Genomic DNA, 27,437 nt, shown 5'->3' with positions numbered 1-27,437 from the left:
TCCAAAAAAACATGGTCATGTTATTCTTTCCCAAACTCACTAGTCAATCTAATTTCTCCTTTTCCCTGACTTTTTATGTTAAAATATTCTAGCAATCACTATTTTTATAATTCCTTATTATTCTCTAAAATATTTCTTTAAATGCCATCTATACTGTAATTAATCCAGAAAATTAAGAGGTTTCCAGAAGTCTCTCCTAAATTCCAGGTTCCTATAATGAATTGCTTATTTCATATTTTTACTTGGATGTCTAAGTATTTCTAATCCAGCACATCCAAAATGGATCTTGTTTGTTTCCATAAAACCTGCTCTACTGACAATTTCCCCCATCTTAGCTGATGACAATTCCATCTCTTGCATTTGTTGTGTAAGTAAAGAACTCTGCAATCACTCTTAGAGATTCATCTCTTTTTCTGTCCAAAATCTTACTGACTTCGTTTTCAAATAATATTTTAAATTGGAACAGTTATTACCTTCAATGCTACCACCCTGGTTCACCCTACTATTATCTCTCACTTAGTCTACTGTAATAGCATCACAACCAGTCTTTTAGACTTTATCCTTATTTCTCTATATTCTATATTCAACCCAACAGTATTATCTTTTTAATATGGAGGACGTATCATCCTATTCCTGTGCTCAAATCCTGCAAAGGTCTTCTACTTTATTTATAATAAATGGCAAAATCTTTACAATGGCCTGCTAGGCCCTATATTATCTGACCATCCCATTACCTCTTGACTTCATCTTCTTCTTCCTCACTCTGTTCCAGCCTCACCAAATTCCTTTTTCTCACATACACCAGGCATGCTCCTCCCCCAGAACAACTACATTGTTTTCTATAGGAAGCTGTAAACTCTTGTCCCTCCAAAGAAATACCAAAAATAATCAGAAACTATCAAGACCAACTTTGTCAGAACTCTGGAAGACACTGAAAGGTTTACAGCAACCAAGTGAAGGCAAAATCAAGAAAAAAAGACAACTTTACAATGTTAGGAAAGCTTTGTAGCTTTTTTATTTGCTTTTTTCTCATCCACTCCATATCTCAATGGCAGTCTGGACAGCCTGAAGGCCACAGCCTGCATTCCTGGAGTGAGACCCTTGTACTTGGTTCTGGGAAGAAAGCAGAGCAGACCTTATTAGAAAAGTGTTGTGTTTCTTTATTCTAACCTTTCTGGGGGGTACCTGAAGGATTAAAACAACTTAATAGTCTCTGTTTTGCCTAACTTGGAAATCATTAAGTGTGGGAATGAGGTAAATAGTGTTCCTAATCATTATAAAGTGAATGAAAAGCCCACAGGCATCTAGAGCTAAAAATTATAATTGAAGCATACAATAGACAGCCTAAACCCTAGGAGAAAAATCTGAAAAGAGAATTTCTTTGGTAAATGAAAACATTCACAAGTGCCTGTGTGCCCTGGGAATTTAGAAAACCACAAAAACAAACAAATGAAACAAAACACAAAACAAAACAAAACAAAACAAAACAAAACAAAAGAGAGGGCAGGATGGGTGCCCTGGAAATACCTGAGACCTTAATCTCTCATCTTTGGCTAATCTCTAGGCTCAACATGCAGGAGGAAAAGGTTAAGGCACAGGCATCTGGGTGGCTCAGTCAGTTGGGCACCCAACTTTGACTCAGGTCATAATCTCACATGTGGGTTTAAGTCCTACGTTGAGCTTTGTGCTTACAGCTCAGAGCCTGGAGCCGGCTTCAGACTCTGTGTCTCCCTCTCTGTCTGCCACTCCCCTGCTTGTGCTCTCTTTGTCTCCCTGCTCCTCATCTGCTTATGCTTTCTCTCAAGAATAAATAAATAAACAAGAAAGAAAGAAAGAAAGAAAGAAAGAAAGAAAGAAAGAAAATGTTAAGGCAGAATTATACATGGCTTGGTTAAGCCTTGACATATTTCCCCAGAACAGAGTCAACCCACAAGACTGGGTGGTATGTTTTAATTGGATCCTGTCAAAATTTATTTGGTGAGGTCATAACCAGTACCTCACAGATGCCCTTATTTGAAAATAAGACCATTACAGATATAATTAGTTAAGATGAGGTCTTTAGGGTAAACCATAGTCCAATATTACCACTGTCCTTATACAAAAGGAAAAGTGGGACAGGGAGACAGACAGGGAAAACATGTGAAAAATAAAAGCAAGCTTAGGAATGCTTGCTTTCTCAGCAAATTATCAGAAACTACAAAAGGGGCATGAAACAGATTTTCTTTCATACCTCTGAAAAGAAACAACCCTGCCAAAACCATGATCTTGGACTTCTAGCCTCTAGAACTGTGAGACAATAAATTGCTCCAGCTTAAGCCATCTATTTTGCAGGGCTTTTCTATGAGAGCCCAAACAAACTAATTTACCATGAAAGGCATTTTTTGTTTGTTTGTTTGTTTGTTTGTTTGTTTGTTTGTTTTATCCCCTGGCATTCAAAGAACTCTGCGAAAACACTAGCTGAATACAAGGTAATAGAGCAGGCACTTTACTGACCACACATGACAAGGAATACAGTCTTCATGTTTGGAAAATTCATGAAGCAAACCAACAGCTGCAGCCTTCCATAATGAATAATATCAAACCATAGAAAAGATTTAGAATCTGATGATCAGAGTTATCACATTATAATATTCAAATTTTCAGTTCTCAACAACAACAAAATCACAAAGTTACAAATAAATAGTAAATTATAGACCATTCAAAGAAAAAAAGGACAGAAACTATGCTTTAGGAAGCCTAGAAATTTTTAACTTACTAGAAAAGGATTTTAAGTCAATTGTCTTAAATATACTCAAAGAGCTAAGGAAACCATGGACAAAGAACTAAACAAAACCAGGAGAATGATGAATAGACAAAATGAGAATATCAATGAAGAGATAGAATTTATATAATTTATTTCCTGCTAATATTTTTTATTTACCTATTTATTATGTCCGTTAATTATTATCTGTTCCCCTCTGTGAGTGCATAATCTCCACGAGGGCAAGGATCTTTCTTTTCTGGCTACCAGTACCTAACTAATACCTTCAAGATAGTAGACAGTCAAGATTTGTTAACATTAACTGACAATAAACGGTCTCTTCTACATCCTACTACAGTTATGTAATATAAAGAAACATTAGTGATGATGCTATAAAATAAAAAGTAATTTGGAAGCGGGTAAAGAAAAAGAGAGGTACATTTATAAAGTGACAGTTCCTATAAGTGATAACTCAGGGAGGAAATTTGGTAGTAACACAGTTGGATGAACAGTCTATAACCCTGAGAATACATTACAATCAGTTCTCAGTTGGGCAAAGATCACATAACAGTCATTATTTATTTAAAGAAATAATCTCCATAGTGTAGAAAGTGATAATCCAGTGAAATCCTTAGTAATATTATTGGTATAATATTTCCTTGACCCCAAAACATGTTTATTAATATACTTTCACATTCTGCTTTTTCCAATCAAAATTAAAATTAGGTTGCCAACATTTACACATTTATAATTTCAAAATGGAAGTGTATTTCTTTGCAATAATAAATCCTTCCCCCTTGTTTTACAATTTTTTTGCCTGTATGAAACACAAGCTGTACTGATTTCACAAGTCTAAGAGCATTCTCTAGTTTACATTTTTCCTTCATGGGTAATTCTGGCATTGGATATTTTCATATAACTTATAATTCTTATACAAAGTCTTATGAAATGACTTCACTTAATAATAATACTTAAGATAATATTACTTAGGGTGATACATATAGGCATATACAATGAAAGCAACAAGCATTCTTGACTCTCTGAACTTTTACTCTACAGTGATATGACTTATCTTACAGACTACATATATTTTAAAAGATATTATATTTACAAAAAAAAAAAAAAAACCCTACAGCTAACATCATACTTAATGCTGAAAAACTCAAAATTTCCCCACAAAGATAAGGTACAAAGCAAGGGTTGTCCCCCACACTACTCATTTTCAACACCATACTAGAATTCCTTGGTGATTCAATTATGCTAGAAAAGGAAATAAAAGTTATATAAATTGGGAAGAAAAATATAAAAGTGTCCTCTTTCACAGATGACATGATCATCTATGTAGAAAATCAAATGAATCAACAACCACCATAACAAAAACCTCCTGGAACTCGTAAACATTTATAAGAAAGTTGCAGAATAAAAGGTTAATATATAGAAATCAATTGCTTCCCTCTATAACAAAAATATAAAAGTGAAATTTGAAATTAAAAACACAATAACATTTATATTAGCGCCTCAAAAATAATTAGGTATAAATCTAAAAAATAGGTATGAGATCTGTATGAATAAAACTATAAAACTCTGATAAATTAAATCAGAGAACCACAACAATGGAGAGATATTCCACATTCATAGATAGGAAGATTTAATATTGTCACGATGCCAGTTCTTTCCAATGCTATCTATAGATATGCAATCCCAATATAATGCATTCCCAATAAAAATCCCAGCAAGTTATTTTATGGATATTGACGAACTGATTCTACAATTGATATGGGGAGGCAAAAGACCTAGAATACCTGGCACAATATGGAAGGAGAAGAAAAAAGCTGGAAGAGTGACTCTACCCAACTTCAAGACTTACTATAAAGCTATAGTAATTGAGACAATATGGTATCTGTGAAATAATAGACAAAAAATCATGAATAGAATACAGAGCCCAGAAATAGTCTGTCATAAATATAATCTTTGACAAAGGAGCAAAGCAAGACAATGGAGCAAATATAGCCTCATCAACAAATGGTTCAACTGGACATCTACATGCAAAAAATCACATCTAGATACAAACTAACACCCTTCACAAAAACTAACTCAAAATGGATCAAAGACCCAAATGTAAAACACAAAACTTTGAAACTCTTAGAAGAGATCGTAGGAAAAATTCTAGACGCCCTTAGGTACGGTGATGCCTTTTAAGATACAACATGAAAGTAACAATCCATGAAAGAAACAACTGATAAACGGGACTTCATTCAAATAAAAAACCTCTGCTCTAGCAAAGAAAATATCTAGAGAAATGGAAGACAAACCACCAAGTAGAAGAAAATATTGGCAAAATATGAATCTGATACAAAGTTCTTACCAAAAATATATAAGGAACACTTAAAACTCATCAATTAAAAAAAACAAAGAACCTGATTTAAAAAAAGGCCAAAGACCTTAACAGACACCTCACCGAATAAAATATATGGACATAAATATGTGCACAAAAAGATGCTCCATATCATATATCACCAGGGAAATTGAAATTAAAACAACAGTGGGATAGCACTATTAGAATAGCCAAACTCTTGAACACTGACAACACTAAATTCTGGGAGGGACAAAGAACAGCAGGAACACTCATTCATTGCTGGAGGGAATATAAAATGGTATAGCCACTTTGTGAGACAATTCCACAGTTTCTTCAAAACAACATAGTCTTACCATACATTCCAACAATTAAGCTTCTTAGTATTTACTCAAAGCAGTTGGAAACATGTCCACAAAAATCCTGCACATGGATGTTTATAGCAGCTTTATTCATAACTGCCAAACCTTAGAAGCAATCAAGATGTTCTTCAGTAGTTGAATGGATACATAAACTGTGGTAGATCCAGACAATAAAATATTAGTCATCACTAGAAAGAAATGAGTTACCAAGGCATGAAAATACATGGAGGAACCTTAAATACATATTACTAAGTTAAATAATCCAATCTAAAAAGTCTACTTAGTATTATTATTCCAGTGATAAAACATTCTAGAAAAGGAAAATCTATGGGGATAATAAAAGATTTGCAGTTGCTTGTGTGTGTGTGGGGGGGGATTAATAGGCAGAACACAAAGGGTACTAAGGGCAGTGAAAATACTCTGTATGATATTATTATGATAAATATATATCATTATACATTTTTCTAAACCCACAGCATATACAACACCAAGGGTGAAGCCTAAGGTAAATGATGTACTTTGGGTGGTTATTTTGGGTCAATGTAGGTTTATCACTGGAAAAAAACGTGCCACTTTGCTGAGTGATAGCGATAATAGGGTAGACTACACATATGTTGGGGCAAGAGTAAGTGGGAAATGTCTGTACCTGCCTCTTGGTTTTGCTGTAAACCTAAAACTGCTCTAAAAACATAATGTGTTTTTAAAAAGCATCATTTTATAAAATCTATTCATTCAACAAATATTTATGACCGGCATTTATTTTACAGGCCTTTTGCAAATGCTGGGTCTACAGAAGTGAATAAGACAAACGCATGATTAAGATTACCTTAGGCTGCATATAACAAAAATATCTAGCTTAACAGTGGCTTAAAGATAAAGGGTAATTGTTCTCACATGAAAAGAAATCCTGAGGTAAATAATTCCAGGATTGTTTCAACAACTTAAGTCATTATGGACCCAGGTTTTCCATCTGTCTCCTAGCTTTCCTCAGTTGTCATTCACTCAGTCTCATTAAGGGGACTGCCATCATTACAAGTATCCTGTCCTCACAAAATAACATGGCAAACACAAGAAAAAGGGAAGGCAGGGATTTTTCTCCTTGTGAGAGGGATGGGCACATACTCTGCTTTGCCTGGGACAACTGCAATTTATCCCCTCTTTTATTTCTAATTTGTCCTGGATTTGGATAATAAATAAGTTAGATAGTTGCTATAGTAGCATGCATTTTTTTCGAGAGAGGAAAATATTTCTGAGACCCTCCTTCAGAAAATGTTTTCACCTGCTCATCCCATAAATGCAGGGAGACGTGGGTAAGTGAACAGTTGGCATTTTAAACCTTCACAGAATGAGGAGGCTTCCACCCTTCTGGCCAAAAAGAAGGGTGAAAGAATGACTGTTGTTTCAAGAGTTAAGAGCATAGGCCATAAATTACAAATCTGCATTCTTGGAGGTAACTGGAATTTCCTCAAACCTCACAGACTGCAGGAATAAATGGAGTCACATTATCTAGGCCCTCACAAGCCCCACTGACACTTTCCTATGTGGTTCATGCACATTATCTTCAAGGGTATCACATACATTCTCACAAACAAGTCTGTCAAATATCTTACTATTTCCTAGGAGTCACTGTTTTCCTTTGGATATCTTCTGGGTTCAGTGGAACTTCCAGAGCTCTGCCAAGCATCATGTTTTCCAGTAACACCAGGATCCCCTGCTTTGCATTGCTGCCAAGGCAGTGCACATGGTGTCAAAGCTATTCAGAGGTCTGGGGCAAAGTAGCAGAGAATGCTATTCTCTCCATATGTTGGACTCCTGTTAGGACATTCCAAGGTATTACTATGAGTGTCCCAATGGCTGACAAAGTTTTTAGGAAAATGGAACTTGAGATGGATACGAATTAGTTTTAGCAATATTCAGCAGAATTTCCCTTGAAGAGAGAACTTGTTTTGACTTGCTTTGGCCAAAGAAGTTAAGGTTGAAATAAAGCACATCCCTTCAAAATAAAGGCATTTAAGAATAGTTTGTGAATGTGCCACTCTTTCTTTTTGGCAACGCAGCACAGAATGTATTGATATGGATATGCCATAAGATAGAAACAGCCTAGAAGGCTAAGCAAATACATGGAGGCCAACTACCCTGCAATGTCTCCTCGAGTCAGAGAGTACTTCACATGGGTGAGTACTATTTGTTGTTGTGTTAGTTACTGAGAGTTGGTCACCACAGTGTAGCTTAGTCTATCCAACTGAGACTTTTTTTTTTTTTTTTTTTTTTTTTTGTAGAGTCTGACTATTCCCTATGGAAATCATGTGTGAATTCAATGGGTTCTGGCCTGGGAAGAGTAACTTGGTCTCTTTCTTTTGACAACTAAGACTTTCTTACTGGATCAGACTAATTTTGTCATTCTTCCTTTAGAAGGGATTCTCTCTCACAGGTCTGCTCAATTCTGAAACAATTAGATTTTGGGAGAGCGATCTGATAGTTCATCAGTATTTCTCAGGAATATCTGAAGCCATCACTTAGACTTCATCAACATTCTGTGATATATAACTTAGAATAACTGATTATATGTGAAGATGCTTCATGAACAGAATAGCTACTGCATGGCTAAGATAATGGAATTAGGAATAAGACTCAGGCGACAAGGGAAGGAAAACATCATAGGGTTGATGAGACTAATGGTCTCATAAGACAAGAATATATAGATTTCACAAGAGAGGGATAAAGAAGGGGAGAATAATTAAAAAGGGACATCCATGTGAGGTAAATAGCACTTGGAAAGGATGTAACTCAGAGAAGATACAAGATTTAACAAAAGGCCTGGCAGAAGACTGTCCTAATATGCAATCATATTTGTTAAGTCATTTGAGTTGTAAGTTACAGAAACCCATTCTGACGGATCTTATACAAGTAGCAGGAGTCTATCGTTGATAAACATGTGAAGTCCTGATCCAGACATGGGGAGCCAGGGGTGTGATATGAACTCCACGCCTTATCTCTGAGTCAAGGTTTTGAATCAGTGTCACCTGAGTCACATGAGCTGACAGTAAGTAGAGTGTGGGGCTCTGCAGGTGAGAATGTGGGGGCTGTAACAAGTGGAGAGAATGGATGCAGGGTAGGCAGAAATAACAGATAATCACTCTCACAATGAAGGACCCTTTGGGGATGATAGACTTGAAAATTTTCACCTACAGGTGAAAAACTTACGTCCTAGGAAAGGGAAAGCCCAAATGTAAATATATTGGAAACTTTATAATTAAATAATAGTTAAATATTATTGAGACCCAAGGTAGGTCAATTAATAAAACATTTATATCTTGGCAAAGAATCATTAAAAATACATAAATATATCAAATATTTTGACTCAAAATCCATCCATACACACACACACACACACACACACACACACTCACTTGCCAATCTTCTGGTGTATGATCATGAAAATTTTTTCCAAATATGCATCACCCATTTGGCCTCCCTGTTATAATCTTGAAAAAAAATCAACTATAATAAAATTCAGTTTTGTGGTCTTTAAAGTGAAATAAAAACTTGAAGGTAGTTGACCAGTAGTTAAGTGCAGTATGTTTCTAGTGTTTATGATTTCCTTTAAAAATTTCCACCAAATTTAGCCCACAACTAACAGTTACAAACTTATCAAATCTTTCCAAGGAACTCAAATGTATCTTCTTTGAAATAGCATCTCTCATTCTCTTTTACTCTCTCTGCACTCACTTCATTGGTTTATATGATTTTCATTACATGAAATAATTATGGCAATACATATTACTGCAGTAAATACATTTAGAATAAAAAATAGCTATTCCTGAGAGCTAAAAATTAAACTGGTGGGACATACTAGGGATCCGATTATTAACGGGGAGTGTTCAGGGTACTGGGGACATCAGACAGCATATCATGCAAACAGAATGGATACATTCTTTTTGGTTTACATATTCACTGGTTAGGAAATGATTGGTGGTCAGTCAAGCGAAGCCCATTAAGAAAGCATGTATCCTCTGGGAAGCCATCTGGTCCAAGACTCTTGTTATCTTGGGAGATTTCTGATTACTGATTCAATTTCTTTGCTGATTATGAATCTGTTCAAATTTTCTCTTTCTGTTTCAGTTTTGGTAGTTTCACACACACACACACACACACACACACACACAGGAATATTACTCAGCCATCAAAAAAGAATAAAATCTTGCCATTTGCTATGATGTGGATGCAGCTACAATGTATTGTGCTAAGTGAGATAAGTCAATCAGAGAAAGACAAATACTATATTAATTCACTCATATGTATAATTTAAGAAACAAAACAGATGAACATATGGGAAGGGGGAAACAGAAGGGAGGGAAACAAACAACAAGAGACTCTTAACAGTAGAGAACAAATAGAGAGTTGATGGAGTGAAGTGGGTGGGAGATGGGCTAAATGGGTGATGGATGTTAAGAAGGGCATTGTTGTGATGAGCACTGGGTGTTGTATGTAAGTGATGAATCACTCACTTCTCCTTCTGAAGCCAATATTGGGCTGTATGTTAACTAAAAATTTCAATAAATAAAAAAAAGAAAAAAAGAAAAATCTTCCTAAAAAAAATAAAGTAAAGAAAAAGAAATTGTCTATTCTATGAGACAAGAAAAGGCATGGCCCCAAACCTGGGACTTTATACACATAAAGTGAATTGTTCTCAGCTCTCCTTAGTTACTTTCAATTGAGATTTCTCTGTTTACATTTCTTAACACTTGCTCAAGGCCAACAATGTCTTATTTAAACAACACAAGATAAAAAATGAGATGGTGTTTTTCTTCACATACCTATTCTTGTCACATCCGTGATCTGCTCACCATCTCTCTCTGTCTGTTCTATGAGTAGAAACAGTACAGTTCAGAAAGGAAGTGCCCATGGAGTGTCTAAGACAAACAGCCTTACCTGTGCCTTCCTACTTTCTGAGGAGTCAGAGCTGAGGCTTCCCTTGTGTATTTGGAATATTCCAGCAAGTCACCTAATTAAGCCACAGGGCCAGTGCTGCCCAGATAGTCTCTCCAAACTTGACAAAAAGGCAAGACATACAAAGAACGCAAGAGGTGCAAGATGGATAATCTCAAGGAATCCATGAGCGGTAGGCACTGCCCTTAAGGTTCAGATTCTAATTGTAAGTGCCACAGGTGAGCCTGGTGTGTTTGGTGCTTTCAGGAAAGGGGGCACGTAGCACATTTTAGACTTGGGAGCAATGAGTTTGCTTTTGCAGGGTAGACTAACTCTGAGAAAAGCAGGAAGTCTTTTGAAAATACTAATGATTTGATCTGTCTTGAAGAAAAAGTTATTTTCCAGAGAAGTAAGAAATAGGGAAATGGGAAACTTTGGTGGATTTTAAGCACTGAAAGAATCTGTTATGGATATGAGCCAGGAATCTAGAGTAGGCTACAGAGGCTTGAGCCACTGACCTGCACCCAAATTCTCCCAATCTTTGTTTGGACCAAAGAAAAAGTTATTTTCCAGAGAAGTAAGAAATAGAGAAATGGGAAAATTTGGTGGATTTTAAGCACTGAAAGAATCTGTTATGGATATGAGCCAGGAATCTAGAGTAGGCTACAGAGGCTTGAGCCACTGACCTGCACCCACATTCTCCCAATCTTTGTTTGGACCTGTTTGTGTCCTGGTCCCTCTTCCTCCTTAATTTACAAGCTGGTTTTTAGGGGGAAAATGTAAAATTATTCTAATATGATATTTTCTTGTTTATGCTTTTTTTTAATCACCTGTCACTTCTAAATTAAGTAGGCAACTAATGAGAGCAAGGACCTGGTCTAGACTGTCACTTGCTATATCTCACTGTTTAGGTTGGTGCCTGATACCCTGCTAGAGTTTACCAGTATTTATAAAAGATTCAATAAACCAATTGTCGTGACACTGAACATGCAAAACTCTCATTGCTCTCTTATTAAACCAGTTATAGCTCTAAAAGGCATATGCATTGCTCAGAAATAGCACTGTGGTTTAAGGCAATGTTTTCTTTCTTATCATTTTCTGCCATTCACCTACAAAACCTTGTGATATGTGTGGAACATTCTAGGTAATCAAGGAAGGCTAAAGTAGGACACATCTAAATTGGAGCCAGAAATATTTTAGTTTAGCTCTTCATAGTTTTGATCTCCAGTTTTAGGAAAAATAAAGAATTCATTTCAGTCTTGAATTAAAAAAGCATGAAATAACCAACTTTTTATGCCAGGTCCAGAGCATTTTTTGTCTCTCCTACATAGATTGCAGATTTAATTCAGGAACCAAGCTGTTCCACAGACACATTTGAAAACATCACCAATAGTCAGAGCCATTATAGTTAGCTTTGAAAATCCACCCTTCATTACACTAGCTCCCTAATGTTAATGATTATAGCAGAGATGAAAAGATACTGGTCCACAATCCCTGTTGACTATAATTAGAGGTTGCCTTGGACAGCCTATTCTCAGAGAAGCAGAGCACTTTGTAGGGCAAAGAGTTGAAAGCAACATGGACATTTTTTGCTCTGAGGACTTGTTGGGGGCTGGAAAGGATGACAGAAAATCCTAGTTAATGGGGCAACAGAAAAGAGGAAAATGCCAGAGATCCCTTGGCTCATCAGACAATTCAGAGACACTGAAAATTACAGAAGTGTTTTGGCTCAGGAGCTGGAGGAGAGCTGCCAAGTTGTGGAGACGTTCTCCAGATATCCTGTGAGTGTTGGGCAGCGATCAGGGCCATGGCCGACCTTTCCCGGGCACAATTCCTATCAACATCAAATTGAAAGGGGGAAGAACAACACACTTGGCTAGCAAACACAGAAGCCCTTTCTTCTATAAATGGAGAATAAATACAGATAGAAGATAAAAGAAGATGAGCACTACTCTCACAGAGGCCATGTGCTTGCTAGCAATTTTGCCTAAAGCAATTTATTGTTAATTATTCATGCAGATAGAGAAAAGACCAGCCAAAAATTCAGATCTTTGCTGAACATGTTCAAAATATAAATCTAAAGAAAAGAAACATGTTGATTATTGATTGCCTTTTTCCTGTTTGCGTTTGTACATACAACATTACAAAACACAAAGATACAGGGATATAGGAGTATTATAAATATTTGGAGGATGTTCCACGAGAGTAGAAATCAATATGGGATATTTATCAAAAAGAAAAAAGAAACATTAGACAGGAGAGGAAAACTTATTTGCTAATACAGAATATTCTACATTTTATTAGTTTCATTTGGGATATTTCATAGCTTGCTTTACAAACCTTAGTGCAAGCAAATGCATTTCTTTTTGCACTTCTTTAGGAGTGTGTCACTATAAATGCACAGCGACAATCTTGATGTCTCATCTCCTAAGTGAGCAAATCTAGTCTGTTCTTTGTAGCAATGCACATAGACAATATGGCTAGACATAAGCCACACACACCAGCCAGAGAGAGAGAGAGAGAGAGAGAGAGAGAGAGAGAGAAAATCCTCATTTTTATCTGGTTAGGAGCAGAGAGTTTTGTATAAAGAGTTGCTGCCCTATCGTGTTCCAATTTTAACAGTATCTCTCTCTCAATTCATTGTTTGGAACAATCCCTCCCCAAAAGAGAGATATAGATATAAATGACATAGATATAGATATAGACATTGATATAGATACAAATGTAGATATAGATATGTTTTTTTCAGATCTAGGATGTTGTTTTGTGTTTGATTTAAGAGCTTTGCATATCACCCCTCTCCCCACCCAAAAAAGATAACTTTGTGTATCCCTAAATACACAGCAGGAAATTTTTTTTCAAGAATTTATAAAAACTTCAAGATACTTAATAATTTCTCTAAATATCATGAAACTGGAGCTAGTAACCATGGAGTATAGGCATCCATGTCATGCGGCATCTACAGCCAAGGAAGAAAGGACCTCACTCATTCCTTGCTTGCTTTCATTCTCACCTGACTCTTACACTTCACTTCTCCATAACATCACCTGAGTGAACATTCTAACCACCTTTGATCACATTCTACTTTCCAGACACTGCCCAGACTTTCAGAATAAAGAACACTTTCCTTAGCATAATTTCAAGACCCTTCATAATCCAACTCTGGCCCGTTTCCCTGCCATATTTTATGGCAGGATGTCAGGTGGTCTGTGATTCCTCCACCCATCTCAGCATCCAAACACTTAAAAATCTGTTTGAGTATCTGCCATATACAGGCCAAGGGGTACTGGTGCTGGGGGCACAATGCAGGGCATACATAACAGATATGTTTCTAGACAGAGACAAGTAAAGAGATGCTACAATGGTAGGGGTCATGAAGGATGCCACAGAAGCAACAGAAAGGGTGTCTAACCCAAACCTGGCTGAGGTGGAATGGTCACATGTAGCTTCCAAGGAAAATTAATGTCTGAGCAAAGTCCTAAAGGACAGAATTAGGAGTTAATTAGGCCAATAGTGCAGTGACTGGAACTCTAGGAGAGAAAAGAGTTGTCCCAATGCCCTGTAAGTGGGAACGTTTTTAAAGAACCATAAGGATTTCAGGATTTCAGGGTTGTGCTGTAGAATGAATTATTTACTGTTATCCCAGCATGCCCTGCTCCTTCACTCTTCTGTTTCTGTCCCTGGGTTGGGGGTGGATGGTGTTCTTCTCCTCACCTGCCTGATACATTTCAAGTCATGACTTTAGCTCCTCTCAGGAGTATCCCCAACTGCAACACCACCACTCAGAGAAACTTCCACAGTATCTCCTTTGTACCCTGTGGTATCGATTCCATATTGCATTTACAGTGTTTCTCATGTTACCCAGTCAATGGCTATTTTTGACACCTTCTCTCAGCTCTGTATGCCTTGAAAGTAAGGATTTTGTCCTCATCTTGTTTTTCAGCTCTCAGAACAGAGCAAGACATATGGTGGATACTCAAAATTTTTAGTAAAAAGGAGTGGAGATAGTTAAAATGTTATCTTTTATTTTTGCAACCCATCTGCAAATGCATTGGTCTGTGTTGTAAGATAAGCAATCTTCTCAGGACACGTACTGGGGAATGAAATGAATTCAAAGCCTCCCAATGAACACATGGGTGACTCATGGGATCTTTATCTCCCCCAGATAACACAGAAAGGCAACAGTGACTGAACCACAACCTGGCTTGTTTAAAAAGGTCTCCATAGACCATGTAGGCTTCTGGGGAGAATAATTAATTATATTGGAGTGGAGGCAGAATAGAAAGAAATGCAAATATTTGATCCTTTTTTGAGTGAGAGGATAGAGGCTTTTTTAATATGCAAAGCAAGCATGTTTTAGGGAATCTTTGGAGACATGGTCCACCAGAAAAGAAACACAAAGCAGGATACCAGTGGAGGAGTTCCTTTTCTTCACGGTATCTTCTTTTTTAAAAAATTTTTTTTTCAACGTTTATTTATTTTTGGGACAGAGAGAGACAGAGCATGAACGGGGGAGGGGCAGAGAGAGAGGGAGACACAGAATCGGAAACAGGCTCCAGGCTCTGAGCCATCAGCCCACAGCCTGACGCGGGGCTCGAACTCACGGACCGCGAGATCGTGACCTGGCTGAAGTCGGACGCTTAACCGACTGCGCCACCCAGGCGCCCCTCTTCACGGTATCTTCTTTTCAAAATAACTTTTCTTTTCAAATTAAAGGAGAACATAAATTGTAATCAGCAACTTCTGTTAGATCAGAAGGATACCAATAAACACCCTCTCCTCCTTCTTCCTCTTGAAGACTCTTTGTAGCAGCAAGGAAAGCAAAGGAAAAGAAAGAGGCAATGATTTAGGAAGGCAAGAGAAAGAGAGTGAGAACAAAAGAGACCCATGAAGGCAAGGTGATGTTGGTGCCTGAGAGAGGTGGTGTGCAGTGAGATCCTGGGGGCTGGAAGACACTCCACGAAGTAACAAAGAAAAGAATCCCCAGAGTTATTCTGCTGTAGAAGTAATGGATACATTGCAAAGGGAAAATATTCTTTCAGAAAAATGCAGTTCACTTATGTACACTTGGATTGTGTTATTATTTCACTTATTAATGGTGATGCTCTTCTCTCAGAAAGCTCTGGTGCCACAATAAAAAAGATGAGAATTTTGATATTATAAAAACACATGATCTCTTCAAAAGAGGACTATCAACAAAAAGAACACACCAGATATATGGCCTAATGTGCATTTCATGGCTACAAGTTTGAAATTACACTGCATACATTATGTAAAAATACCAAATCCTCAAAGAGACGCCTGACTGAGCCATCCTGCGTGGCACAAACCAGTCTCTTAGCATATTTTACAATGGTTAAAACCCATACCTTCGACTGTTGCTCGCTTAGGCTGAATGGTGATGGCTCCTTCTGCAATATCTTCATGCTGGTGCAGTGGGTTTATTTTGGAACCCCAGCTGTCTGATCCCACCCAAAGAAAATGGCCTACTTGGTCAGCTCTTTTGGCTGCTGCAAGGATCTGCCTGTGAAAAAACAGGAAAAGTTATATTAATGATAAGGAACAGCTGCTGAACGTATATATATCAATTAGGAATCAAGCAGAAGGAAAGCAAGCTACCAGTTCTCAAAAAGTAAGTAATCAATGGCAAAAAAGAAGTATGTCAAAGGATTTATATCCCTGCATATATAAAGAAATTTTATAAACCACTAAGAAAAATGATCATAACAGCTTGAAGAAAATAGGCAAGAAACAGTAAAAGACAAATGACAAAAGGAGAAATATAAATAACCCGTAAGCTGGAGATACATATTCATATACATTAGAAAGGAGGGAAATGTAAAATAGGGTAAGATATCACACTTGCTTTTCATGTTGACCAAAAGATTTGTTTTGTTTTGTGAATCTGGGCATGGGGCTGGAGAAATGAGAGTTTGCATTCACTGCTGGTGGTCTATATAATTTCTGGAAAGCACCATGTCAATCTAAATTAAGGGTCTTAAATTATTCATTGAAATGAACAAGTATGCCATACTTGAAATTTTACAGCCCAGTTTTATAAATAAAAATACTATATAAATGGGGCACTTGAGTGGCTCAGTCAGTTAAGTGTCTCAGCTCAGGTCATGGTCTCGCCGTTCCTGAGTCCAAGCCCCGTGTCGGGCTCTGTGCTGAAAGCTCAGAGACTGAGTCTGTTTCGGATTCTGTGTCTCCCTCTCTCTCTCTGCCCCTCCCCTGCTTGTGCTGTGTCTCTGTATCTCTCTCAAAAATAAACATTTAAAATATATCTATCTATCTATCTATCTATCTCAAGGGCAACAAGGCAAAAAAAAACAAAATTAAAAGTAATCAATCATGGTACAGTTATTATAATATATTTTTGGAAGAAAGAAGAGGTGGATAAGGTGATTGCATTTGTAGAACAGAGGAAGCTACAACTAAGAGTCCTCTGGTGGGTCATACCACAAGAGAAATGATTTGTTTGTTTCTCAAGACTTGGAGGTACTTTGTCACATAGGTACATGGCCAAATTCTTTTTCTTCTTGGCAGAAAATGGAATGCTAATTTTCTATTAAAACTATAAGGAATAGGTTCTGATATTGTAAACATCCAAATACCAGAAAGTTGTGAATGAGAAATGTTGAATTAAACCTGTTAATTTTAAGTTAAATTTATCACTAAGTATTAAAATGGTAAGACTCTCTGGGAAATTTACACTTCTGCCTACAGAATGCTGAAAACTAAGAGAGTGTCTCCCCCGGGAGAAAACAGCTTTTCTCAAAAAATCTGCACCACCCTAGAAGAATAATTCTATATACTGCCATAGAGAGACCCTTTAATGGAATGGCAACTTGGATGTCTGACCAGACCACTGAGAGCCCTTTTAGGTGATATGCACTGTCCATGTATCAAGAACTCTTTGGTCTTTCTCTCAAATGGGAACTTCCAGAAATCACCCGTAATTGCAGAAAATCTCCAATGTAAACTAGAAACCAAATAAGTTAACACAAAAAGGAAACTGATGTATAGTGGGGCAGAGAAACATATAGAAAAGAACAAAAACAAATATATTTAAATAAGAATTATCATATCTTCTGTAATCAAGAACGAGATAACATAGAAAATAGAAACAATGGGAAATAGCTCTTAGTTATTAAAATATGAAATATGTTAGAAGAGAAAAAAAAAAGAGTGAAGAAAATTATCCAGAAAGCAAAATAACAACAAAAAGGTAGAACACATTTCAGAAAATATAAGAGTCTTAAAGAATGAATCTAGGGACACATATATTCAGCTAATAAAATGTCCAGAACAAATATACAGAGACAACAGAGTGAATTTTGTAACAATATATTTTTAATGAAGAAGAGACCAAAAAATTGATAATATGAATTTCCAAATTTAAAAGATTCACTCAGCAAAATAATGGGGAAAAATCAAGCATGTCACACAATTTAAGATTTCTGGGGAAAAAAATTAAAATATCCTAAAAGCTTCCAAAGAAGATCAGGACACAGGGAGAAAAATAAGAAGCAGAATATCACCAACCCCTTAATAGTAAAAACAATCAAACAAACAAAAACCAAGCAAACAAAAGATGATGGATAGTGGAGCAATGCCTTCCAAATTCTGAGAAAAAAAAAATATTTTATAACCTGGAATTCTAATATTTAACACACAAAGAATCCCAGTACTAACAGAATTAGCATATATGTCCTCTAGAACTTACAGACTTTTCCATCCAAAATTAGAACCTCAAACTCCCTGCAAGTTACAAGTCCTACAACTCATTAGCCACCATAGCTATTGGCTGAAAATCATTTATGTGCCAGGTATCATGTAATTAAAAATAAGTCTGAAGCCACCTGGATGGCTCGGACAGTTGAGATTCCAACTTTAGCTCAGATCATGATCTTCGGGTACATGAGTTTGAGCCCCACATCGAGCTTACTGCTGTCAAGACTGTCAGCTCTGAGCCCACTTCAGAGCCTGCTTCAGATCCTCTGTCCCCCTGTCTCTGCCTCTCCCCAGCTTGCATGCTCTTAAAAATAAACACTTAAACAAACAAACAAATAAACAAACATGAAGCTATGCCTAACTGTTCCAACTACTGAGTAAATATGGAGAATGAGAACATTTTTTAGGCATGCAACACAAAATGTTTTCCTTGAATTTAGCCTTTACTAGAAAGTTTTGAAGAGCATGCTACAGCAAAATGAGGAAAGAAACCATAAACATAAATGAGTGACAGGGAAAAATTTCTTACCATGATATAGATTGGTCCAGAATAAAACAGGAAGATGGATATTTGAGAAGGTAAGTGTCCAGGAAAAAAAAATGGAACTCATAGATTATCTTTCACATGAATATATGGAAACAGATGTGAGACGTAGGACATTAGTAAGAAAAAGCAAGTAAAAAATCATCATATGAATGCTCTGAAAAACTAAACCTTTTACCCAAAAAAATCATATCATAGAAAAAAAGATCTGATGCTGTGGTATATAATATTTATATAATCATAATAAAGCACATACTCGTTTCTGTTAAATGAAAACCTTATAGGATAACGTTGAGAGAATAGGGAGGGTACAAGTGAGCCAAATTCTACCTAACATAAGAGGAATTAATAGATAATATTCAAACTTAATAATTCCAAAATTGTGTTATTGGCACATTATGCAGATAAGACAGGAAGAAATAGCTGAAAGAATTAAAATAACTGCTCAAAAAGAGCTTAACCAGAGAGTCTGAAGGGACTGGACACTGCTGTTTGTATCAAAGTGTTTCACTTATATTTTAATTTTTATAGGTGTTTTTCGTTTTAATAAAAATAAACACAATCAATCATTTGTACTCTTGACCTAGAGATACTATTTCTACTAATCTATGCAAAGGAAATGTCAAAAACGCTGTCAAAAATGTATGTTCGTTACTGCAGACAACCTAAAGGTAGAGCAATAGGGAACTGTCTAAACAAACAAGAGTGCATCCAAAGGATGGATTAAAAAGTAATTAAGAATATGCTTCGTTAGAAAAAAAAGTGAATGTACTTAGCTTTCCACAAGCACTTGTTAAAAAAGAAAAATCAATGAATAAAAACTGCAATAGGTTATTCAAGTCGTATATAATAAAAGCTGGCTAAACTTTGCCAGTGTATGTATATATATACATAGTTAGAAGTACAGGGTCATCTGAGAACACAGAAAAATAAGGATACTGCTAAAAACATATTGTTAACCTAACAGTCCACTGAGAAGGTGTTGCTGAGATTGAAGACAGTGCAAATGCAAAGGTGGGCAGAAGCCAAGTAAAACAAGGAAGAAAAGACAAAACTAAAAAAATGCAAAAAGTAGATGTTCACTTTAATATAAATGTAAAACTGTGAGCTTATTTATTAAGATAACTAAGAGTAAACTATTTAAAAATACTTATGGTTAAGTGAAATGTGAATTACAAACAGTGGAAGATAAAAAGTGAGAAATTCTTTTGGGGAAAATCTGTATGTTTGGGAACAAGTGATGGTAAACATTAAACTAGAATTTTATTCTATCTCTGATTATTGGGATTTCACATTTTATAGAGATTATTTAAAATCATTGCTTGTGATTAGTTTCTCTAACCTTAATCTTTTCTAGATGATCAGGGCAAAGTAAACTTAAAGATTCCTTTTAATAAAGAGCAACAACAACAAAAAACTTTACCATGTTTTTCACTGGATGTACAATAGTTATGTATTACTTTTATAATCAGAAAAAAAAGTGTTTCAGAAAAAGGATCCACTATTGTCTAAAATTCAAATTATCAGTGGCCTTGACTTACTGAGCATTTGTCTTAGCTTTAAAATCTAGATATTACTATCTTCTCACTGCTATTCTCTAACAAAGTATTTGAAGTTAATGTTCTAAGAAATCTCAAAATTTCCCATTTACAGTGTAAATCTTCTGAAAAAAGAAATAACATAATATTGTGAGTTAACAGTACTCTTCAGACATTAGTATATTTGAGATCATGTTTTAGAAGAAACATAAATGCACTTAAATTTTATTACTGCGCTCAAGAACTATTTCTGCTATCACTGCTATGGATCACAGTATACAATAACATTCAGCACACAAACTCCATAACAAAAAGAACGAGCATGATTATTGAGTGGATTGTATGCATTTTTACAGCCCAAATTAAAATCACACATCATCTACAAGTCAAGAGTATTATGATGAATTAGTCACCAAAGCTATTTGCAGTAATTTTTGCATGACATATACCATGTATTTAGAAATAAACACAAAGCCACACCTTATCAATACTTTGAAAATGTGTAAAATAATGTATGAAAAATATTTATGAGACAATTAAGAAGGAGATCAATAGAGATGAGAGAAATAACCAAAAACAAAACAAAAGAGTAATATTATGAAAACAAAATCTTTCAAGTAACTACCACACAAAGTGTAGAAGAAAATGGCCTAGGAGCAACATATTAGAATTTTGTAAGAAGAGAAGTAATACATTTAAGGGATGGCCAGAAATAGTTTCGTGGAGAAGGGCATATTTGAGACAGACTTTAAAAATGGACAATTTCAACAGGTAGAGAAGGAAAGAAACAAAAAACACCATCAAAAAAAGAAAGAAAGAAAGGAAGAAAGAAAGAAAGAAAGAAAGAAAGAAGAAAGAAAGAAAGAAAGAAGAAAGAAAGAAACAAAACAAAAAAAAAAAAAACAAAACACCATGGGGAGAAGCAATTAGAACTGCTAGAGGACCAGAGCCTTGGATTTTGGGTATAGAAGTGGATGAGTGGGGATGAGGTCTAAATGTTTAATTAGGACCACATTTTAAAGCATTGTGAAGTTCACATAGAGAAGCTTATCTTTAAATTAATAAAGAGTGTGCATTAGCATAGTGAGTTCACTCATTCATTTATTTGGTACCATTTCTTGAGCATTTACTATCTACCAAACACCATGTGAGGGACTAAAGTACAGAAGGAAGTCCAAAGAGGTATCACCTCTGCCTCTACAGTGCTTACAGACTAGTGGAGAAGATGGACACTAAACAAATGATCAAGCGATGCAAAATAACATTAGTGACATAAACTATGAAGAATTTGCGAAAGGTGCATCATTCAGAGACATCTTCCCTCAGAAAGCCACACTAGAGATGGCACTGGAATGAGAAACTGAGGAAGGAAAAAAAAAATTCTAGTCAGGTAGAAGGGAACACACCAAGACCAGGGAGTGAGGAAACACAAAACATGAAGGAGCAGGGAATGAAATAAGACTAGAAAGGTGGGACGAGTCTGGATAAACAGAAAAAGAGCTTAAAAGGATTTTCATTTTATTGATGGGAGAACTGAGGCCTCAGAAATTGGGAAGCAGGATGGGGGTGAGTGACAGTGGGGAGACTTCCCAAGGTGACACAGTGCTCATTAGCTGCAAAATACCTCAGGGATCTCAATTTCAGGTTTACTATGCTTGGCATTTAATAATCCTGCCACCCTAGGTCAGAGCTTAATACTGGGAAAGTGATAGATGGATTCAGAAACAACATTTAGGGTGTGTGTGGAAGGGAGAGGCACAAAATCGGAAGGCTGACAATGATGACAGTGCAGTAATCCAAGCAGGATGCAGTAATGTGTTGAGCCCTTAAACCTCACTCTGAATAAAAGATACTCACCTTCAAATTAAATGGTGTATTTTGAATTCTAAGACAGAGACTAAATAATTCTATCCAGTTCTTTCACACCAGTGGAGATATACACCAGCACAATCTCTTTGGAAAACAACATTCATATTGGAATACATCTTTGTCCTGGAAACTTCTTTTCTAGGCACTTATGTTGAAAACATTTATAAGATAGGGGTGCCTGAGTGGCTCAGTCGGTTAAGCATCCAACTTCGGCTCAGGTCATGATCTCGTGGTTCATGTGTTTGAGCCCCACGTCAGGCTCTGTGCTGACAGCTCAGAGCCTGGAGCCTGCTTCATGGATTCTGTGTCTTTCTCTCTGCCCCTCCCCCACTTGTACTCTGTCTCTCTCTCTTTCTGTCTCTCAAAAATAAATAAAATATTAAAAAAAACACTTATAAGATAAATACATAAAATAATATAACTGCATTTATATATTTGTGTTATGTTATTACATATCTATCTATTGCATAAAATGCATATATTAATAATCTGTATTTGCATATTTATATTTGCATGCACAGATGTGGAAAAGGAAGTTTATTGCAGCATTGTTTATAATTACAAAAGTCTGCAAATGTCAATCAATAAGGCAGCATTTAGACAAATTATAGTATGGGTATAAGATGAAATTCTGCACAGCTATTAGAAAGACTGGATAGACAGGTACTTATATTCATAGACATCCATGATAAAATAGTGAGGAAAAGCTAGCAGGGAATATAACAAGATGTACACATAGTATGCCACCGTCATATAAAAATATAGACTATCTCTAGAAGAGTATACAAGAAACTGGTCACTAGCCACTGCAGCTGAAAAAGAGAACCTGTTAGCTGGGGGGGAGGCGGCAGGATGAATGGAACTTTTTTATAAACCTAGATTTTTAAAATATTTTTAAGCAAGTGTAATTACTATTTATTCTAAATAAATAAATATTCTGGACCAAGGTGGTACTGGTCAGAGAAGAAATCAAGGCACATTTGTGTCTTAGAAACATATTCCAGATCCACATAAGAGTGAAAACATGTGGTATCTGTCTTTCTCTGTGTGACTTATTTCCTTAGCGTAACACTCTCCAATTCCATCCACGTTGCTACAAAAGGCCGTATTTCATTCTTTCTCATTGCCAAATAGTATTCCATTGTGTATATAAACCACAATTTCTTTATCCATTCATCATTTGATGGACATTTAGGCTCTTTCCATAATTTGGCTATTGTTGAAAGCTATTTGGCTATTATTGGCTGCTATAAACACTGGGGTACAAGTGCCCCCACGCATTGAGGAGGGCACCTGTTGGGATGAGCACTGGGTGTTGTACGGAAACCAATCTGACAATAAAGTTCATATTAAAAAAAAAAAGAAATTGAAGATAATAAAAAAAAAAAAAAGAAAGAAACATATTCCGGACACATTATATTCTAGAAACAAAGGTTAGCTCTACATAGCTTGGCCAAGAATGCAGGAATGAGGAAAACAAGTCATGATTCCAATCAGATTTTTTACTCCAAGAAGAATCAAGATAAGAAGGGGAAGAAGTGGACTGGAGATGTGGAGGTGGACAAGCTTGGTTTGGAACATATTGAGTCTAAAGCGGTAGTAATATTGCCAGAATTATAAGACGTTTTCTCTTTTACATTAAGAGGAACCATTCTTCGGATAAAAGTCTGTTACATTTGGGTATATTTTTAATAAAACAACCTCTGAAAGGTCCAGTGGTTTTCTCTTTTTACAAGTAATTGAATACATTTATTTTGCTAACAGAGGGGAAGACATGACAGGAACACACTGCTGCTTCCGTGGTTGGCTACCACTACGTGTGTAGGGGAGAGAGCACGTACAGACTTTCCCACTATGTAATTATAGATTTGCTTCTGTGCTATCTTTTCCCCTTTCTCTGCCAGTATCCTGATCCTTCTGTCTCCAAAAGTTGCAGCATGCATATTAATGAATTACACCAGTCATCCTTACTTTATATCCTCATCGTTGGCAAAAATCACGACGGCCCTGGAGTTGGGGGTGTCCAGGAGCTGTTTGATAATTCTATCAAAGTCAATGGTTCTGTCTTTGCGCTCTTGGGGGATTCTCACAGACTGTGCAATGCAGAGCCCACCTGTTTAAGAAAAGAAAGCAGAGTGTCAATAAAGTTCCCTCAGAGATACCAAAGGAACCAGGGTAAGTAGCTGAGGAGGAGGGAATTTTGATTTCTGAGTACATAGCATTTTCTTGGTGATGCTGCTGAATGAGGATGGCTGCAGGTATTATGTGAAGACCTGAGCTGTTGTTCATAATAGATGCATCCTCCATGATATTGCACAGCCTGATTTTCTTAGTACTGCACTTAAGAATGCCCAGGAACACCATTGATACTGATCCTGGGGAGACAGATTTAGGTTGACAAAATGGGTGGAGGAAGGTCTTTAAAATGAATGTGATACACTACAAGAAAACTAAAATCAATAAACTACAATAAAAATGTACTGAAAAGGTTAAAACTCAGGTCAATTTTTGTGACTTTCCTGGTGTTTGCATTCCCATGTTTTTTTTTTTTTTCTTTCACCTTCATATCTATCCCAACTTTTAAAGGTCAGCCAATGGAATAAGTCTAAAAATAAAACAGCACCATCAAAAACACCAACTACTATAAATCACAGTAACAAACATTTATTGACCAGATAATATGTACTCAACCCTCAAATATGTGTTTTTATATATGTTATCCCATCTTAAAAACTTTATAAGGTAGTTGGTATTATGTATTTTTTGTTAGAAAGAAAGGGTATTAAATTAAAAAATAGATGTGTTTATTCAGATTTCTCAGAGCTGTTATGATATTAATTGTCATGAATTTCAAGATGGAAATATGCAGCAGTTTACTAAGCAATTGATGTACTCCTCATGACCCCACCTCTTGGTTAGTAGTAGCTCCTCGATATAGTACTTTATAAAACACACTTTAAGAAAGGCTGGTATAGGGGTGCCTGGGTAGCTCAGTCAGTAAAGCGGCTGACTTTGGCTCAGGTCATGGTCTCACAGTTCATGAGTTCAAGCCCCACCTCGGGCTCTGTGCTGACAGCTCAGATCCTGGAACCTGCTTCAGATTCTGTGTCTTCCTCTCTCTCTGTGCCTCCCCTGCTCATGCTCTATCTCTCTCTCTCTCTTTCAAAATACATAAACAAACATTGAAAAAATTAAAAAAAAAAAAAGAAAGAGAAAGAAAGCTTGGCATATGGGGCACCTGGGTGGCTCAGTTAGTTAAGTGTTTGACTCTTGGTCTTAGGTCAGGTACAATCTCATGGTTTCATGAGTTTGACCCCTGCATTGGGCTCACACTGGCAGCACAGAGCCCCCTCTCTCTCTTTGTCTCTCCTGTCTCTCCTGCACTCATGCTGTCTCTGTATCTCACAAAAATAAATAAATAAACTTTAAAAAAAGAAAAAGAAAGAAAGGCTGGTATAGGTGAAAGGGGTAGAGAGAATATTTGTAGGAAAGGCATCAAAGGCCATCCAATGGGCAGAAGACCTAGAGGTGAAGAGGAAAAACTTGTTCTTTTAATGTGGTTGGGAGATATCTATTATTAAGCTTACATCCTGAGCGTGGACAACTGAGTGGATGATACTAGGCTTCCACAAACATAACAAATATGAAACCTCATCCAAAACTGAACCTCCATTACACTTTCATCCTAATCAGTGTTAGTTCTCTATAAGTGGCTCTTAATTTTCAGTGTGCACAAGATCACCGATAGTCCGTTTTCAAAATGTAGACTTTCAACAACACCATCAACCAACTTGACCTAATTGACATTTATAGAACAATCGAGAGGACAACAGAACAGTACACATTCTTTTCAAGTGTAAGTGGAACATTTGTTAAGCTAGAGTATATTCTGGTCCATTAAAAAACAACAAGAACAAAACAAATTTAAAAGCATAGAAATCATACAATGTTATCAGACCTAACAATTAAACTAGAAATCAATAACACTTGGAAATTAAACAACACACTTCTAAATAACCCATGGGTCAAAGAGGAAATGTCAAGTGACATTTTAAAATATTTAAAACTAAATGAAAATAAAAGTGGAACATATCAAAATGTATAGATTTCAACTAAAGTGGTATTTAGGAGAAAATTTGTAATCATCAAATGCTTATGTGAGAAAAGAGAAAATATTGAAAATAGCAACTGAAGCCTCTTTTTAAGGAATAAGGTGGGAAATGGCTAAATAACTGTCCCCCCAAAAAAGCAGAAAGACATAATAAAAGAGCAAAATCAATTAAACTGAAATCAGAAAAAAATAAGAGAAAAATTTAAAAAACAAAAAAAAAATCTGCTTATTTGGGAACATTCATAAAATTGGTAAATCTCTAGTCAAAGCTGACCAAAAGAAATAAGTCAAAAATTATTCATATCAGGAATAAAAGAGGGGCTAACCTTACTGATTGATCCCACAGGTAGCAAAAGGTAGTAAGGGAATATTATAAACAATATACTTTTGCCAATACACTTATCAAATTAAATGAAATGGATGACTTCCTTGAAAGACACAAACTATCAAAACTGAATGTGGGATATATAATCTGAATAGTTCTAAATATATTAGAGATACCAAATTCATACACACACACACACACAAACTTCCAAAAAAGAAAGATCCCGCCTCACATAGTTTCATTGATAAAGTCTACCAAACAGTTAAGGAAGAAATAAAACAGGATCTATACACTCTTTTACTGAAAAGAGAAGAGGAGAGAAAATAACTCATTTCATAAGGTCAGTATTATCCTAATACCCAAACCAGATGAAGATATCATTTTTAAAAAGACTAATACCATTCATGAACATACTTGCAAAACTTCTAAAAAAACTACTAAACAAATAAATCCAGCAATTTATAAAAAATAGTAATATATCATAAACAAGTGGATTTCATCCAAGGATTGCAATGCTGATTCATTATTTGAAAATCAAGTATTATAATTTATATATGATCAGATTAAATAAGATAAACCATATATGATCACCTTCATATATGTGGAAAAAGCACCAAACAAAATTCAATATATATTCATGATAAAACTAGGATCAGATGAGAACTTCCTAAGACTAATAACAGGCATCTACTAAAGGCCTACAACAAGCATCATGCTTAATAGTAAGAAATTACAAGGCAACTTTTTCTTCTCTTAACACTCTTATTCAACATTGAACTGGATGTCCTTGTCAGAGAAATAAGTGGGGAAAAAAGAAAAGAAACAAAAGGCATACAGTTTGCAAATGAAAAACTAAAATTGTCTCTATTTGCAGATGACATAACTGTCTAGGTAGAATCTTCTAGAACTAAAAGGTGAGTTAAGCTAAG

At 36.0% G+C, this 27,437-nt stretch overlaps 1 protein-coding gene across 7 annotated transcripts in view; it reads right to left on the bottom strand.

Annotated features, from left to right (window-relative positions):
* GRM7 (glutamate metabotropic receptor 7) overlaps window positions 1-27,437 on the bottom strand; it is an 872,169-nt gene that overhangs the window by 402,921 nt on the left and 441,811 nt on the right. For all 7 annotated transcript variants that reach the window (XR_006716005.1, XR_006716006.1, XR_006716007.1 and 4 more), the window contains exons 3-4: window positions 24,044-24,185; window positions 15,754-15,908 (exon numbers count right to left, since the gene is read on the bottom strand). Coding sequence is in view for 3 of the 7 variants with exons in the window: in XM_045493619.1 (XP_045349575.1) it covers window positions 15,754-15,908; window positions 24,044-24,185 (297 nt within the window). In the remaining 4 variants the exon portion in view is untranslated. The remainder of the gene's footprint in view (window positions 1-15,753; window positions 15,909-24,043; window positions 24,186-27,437) is intronic.

Source organism: Leopardus geoffroyi, chromosome A2, assembly GCF_018350155.1.
Source record: "Leopardus geoffroyi isolate Oge1 chromosome A2, O.geoffroyi_Oge1_pat1.0, whole genome shotgun sequence".
Taxonomy (NCBI): Eukaryota; Metazoa; Chordata; class Mammalia; order Carnivora; family Felidae; genus Leopardus; species Leopardus geoffroyi.
Note: the sequence above shows the minus strand (reverse complement) of the source record. Positions and strands in the feature narration are given on the sequence as shown.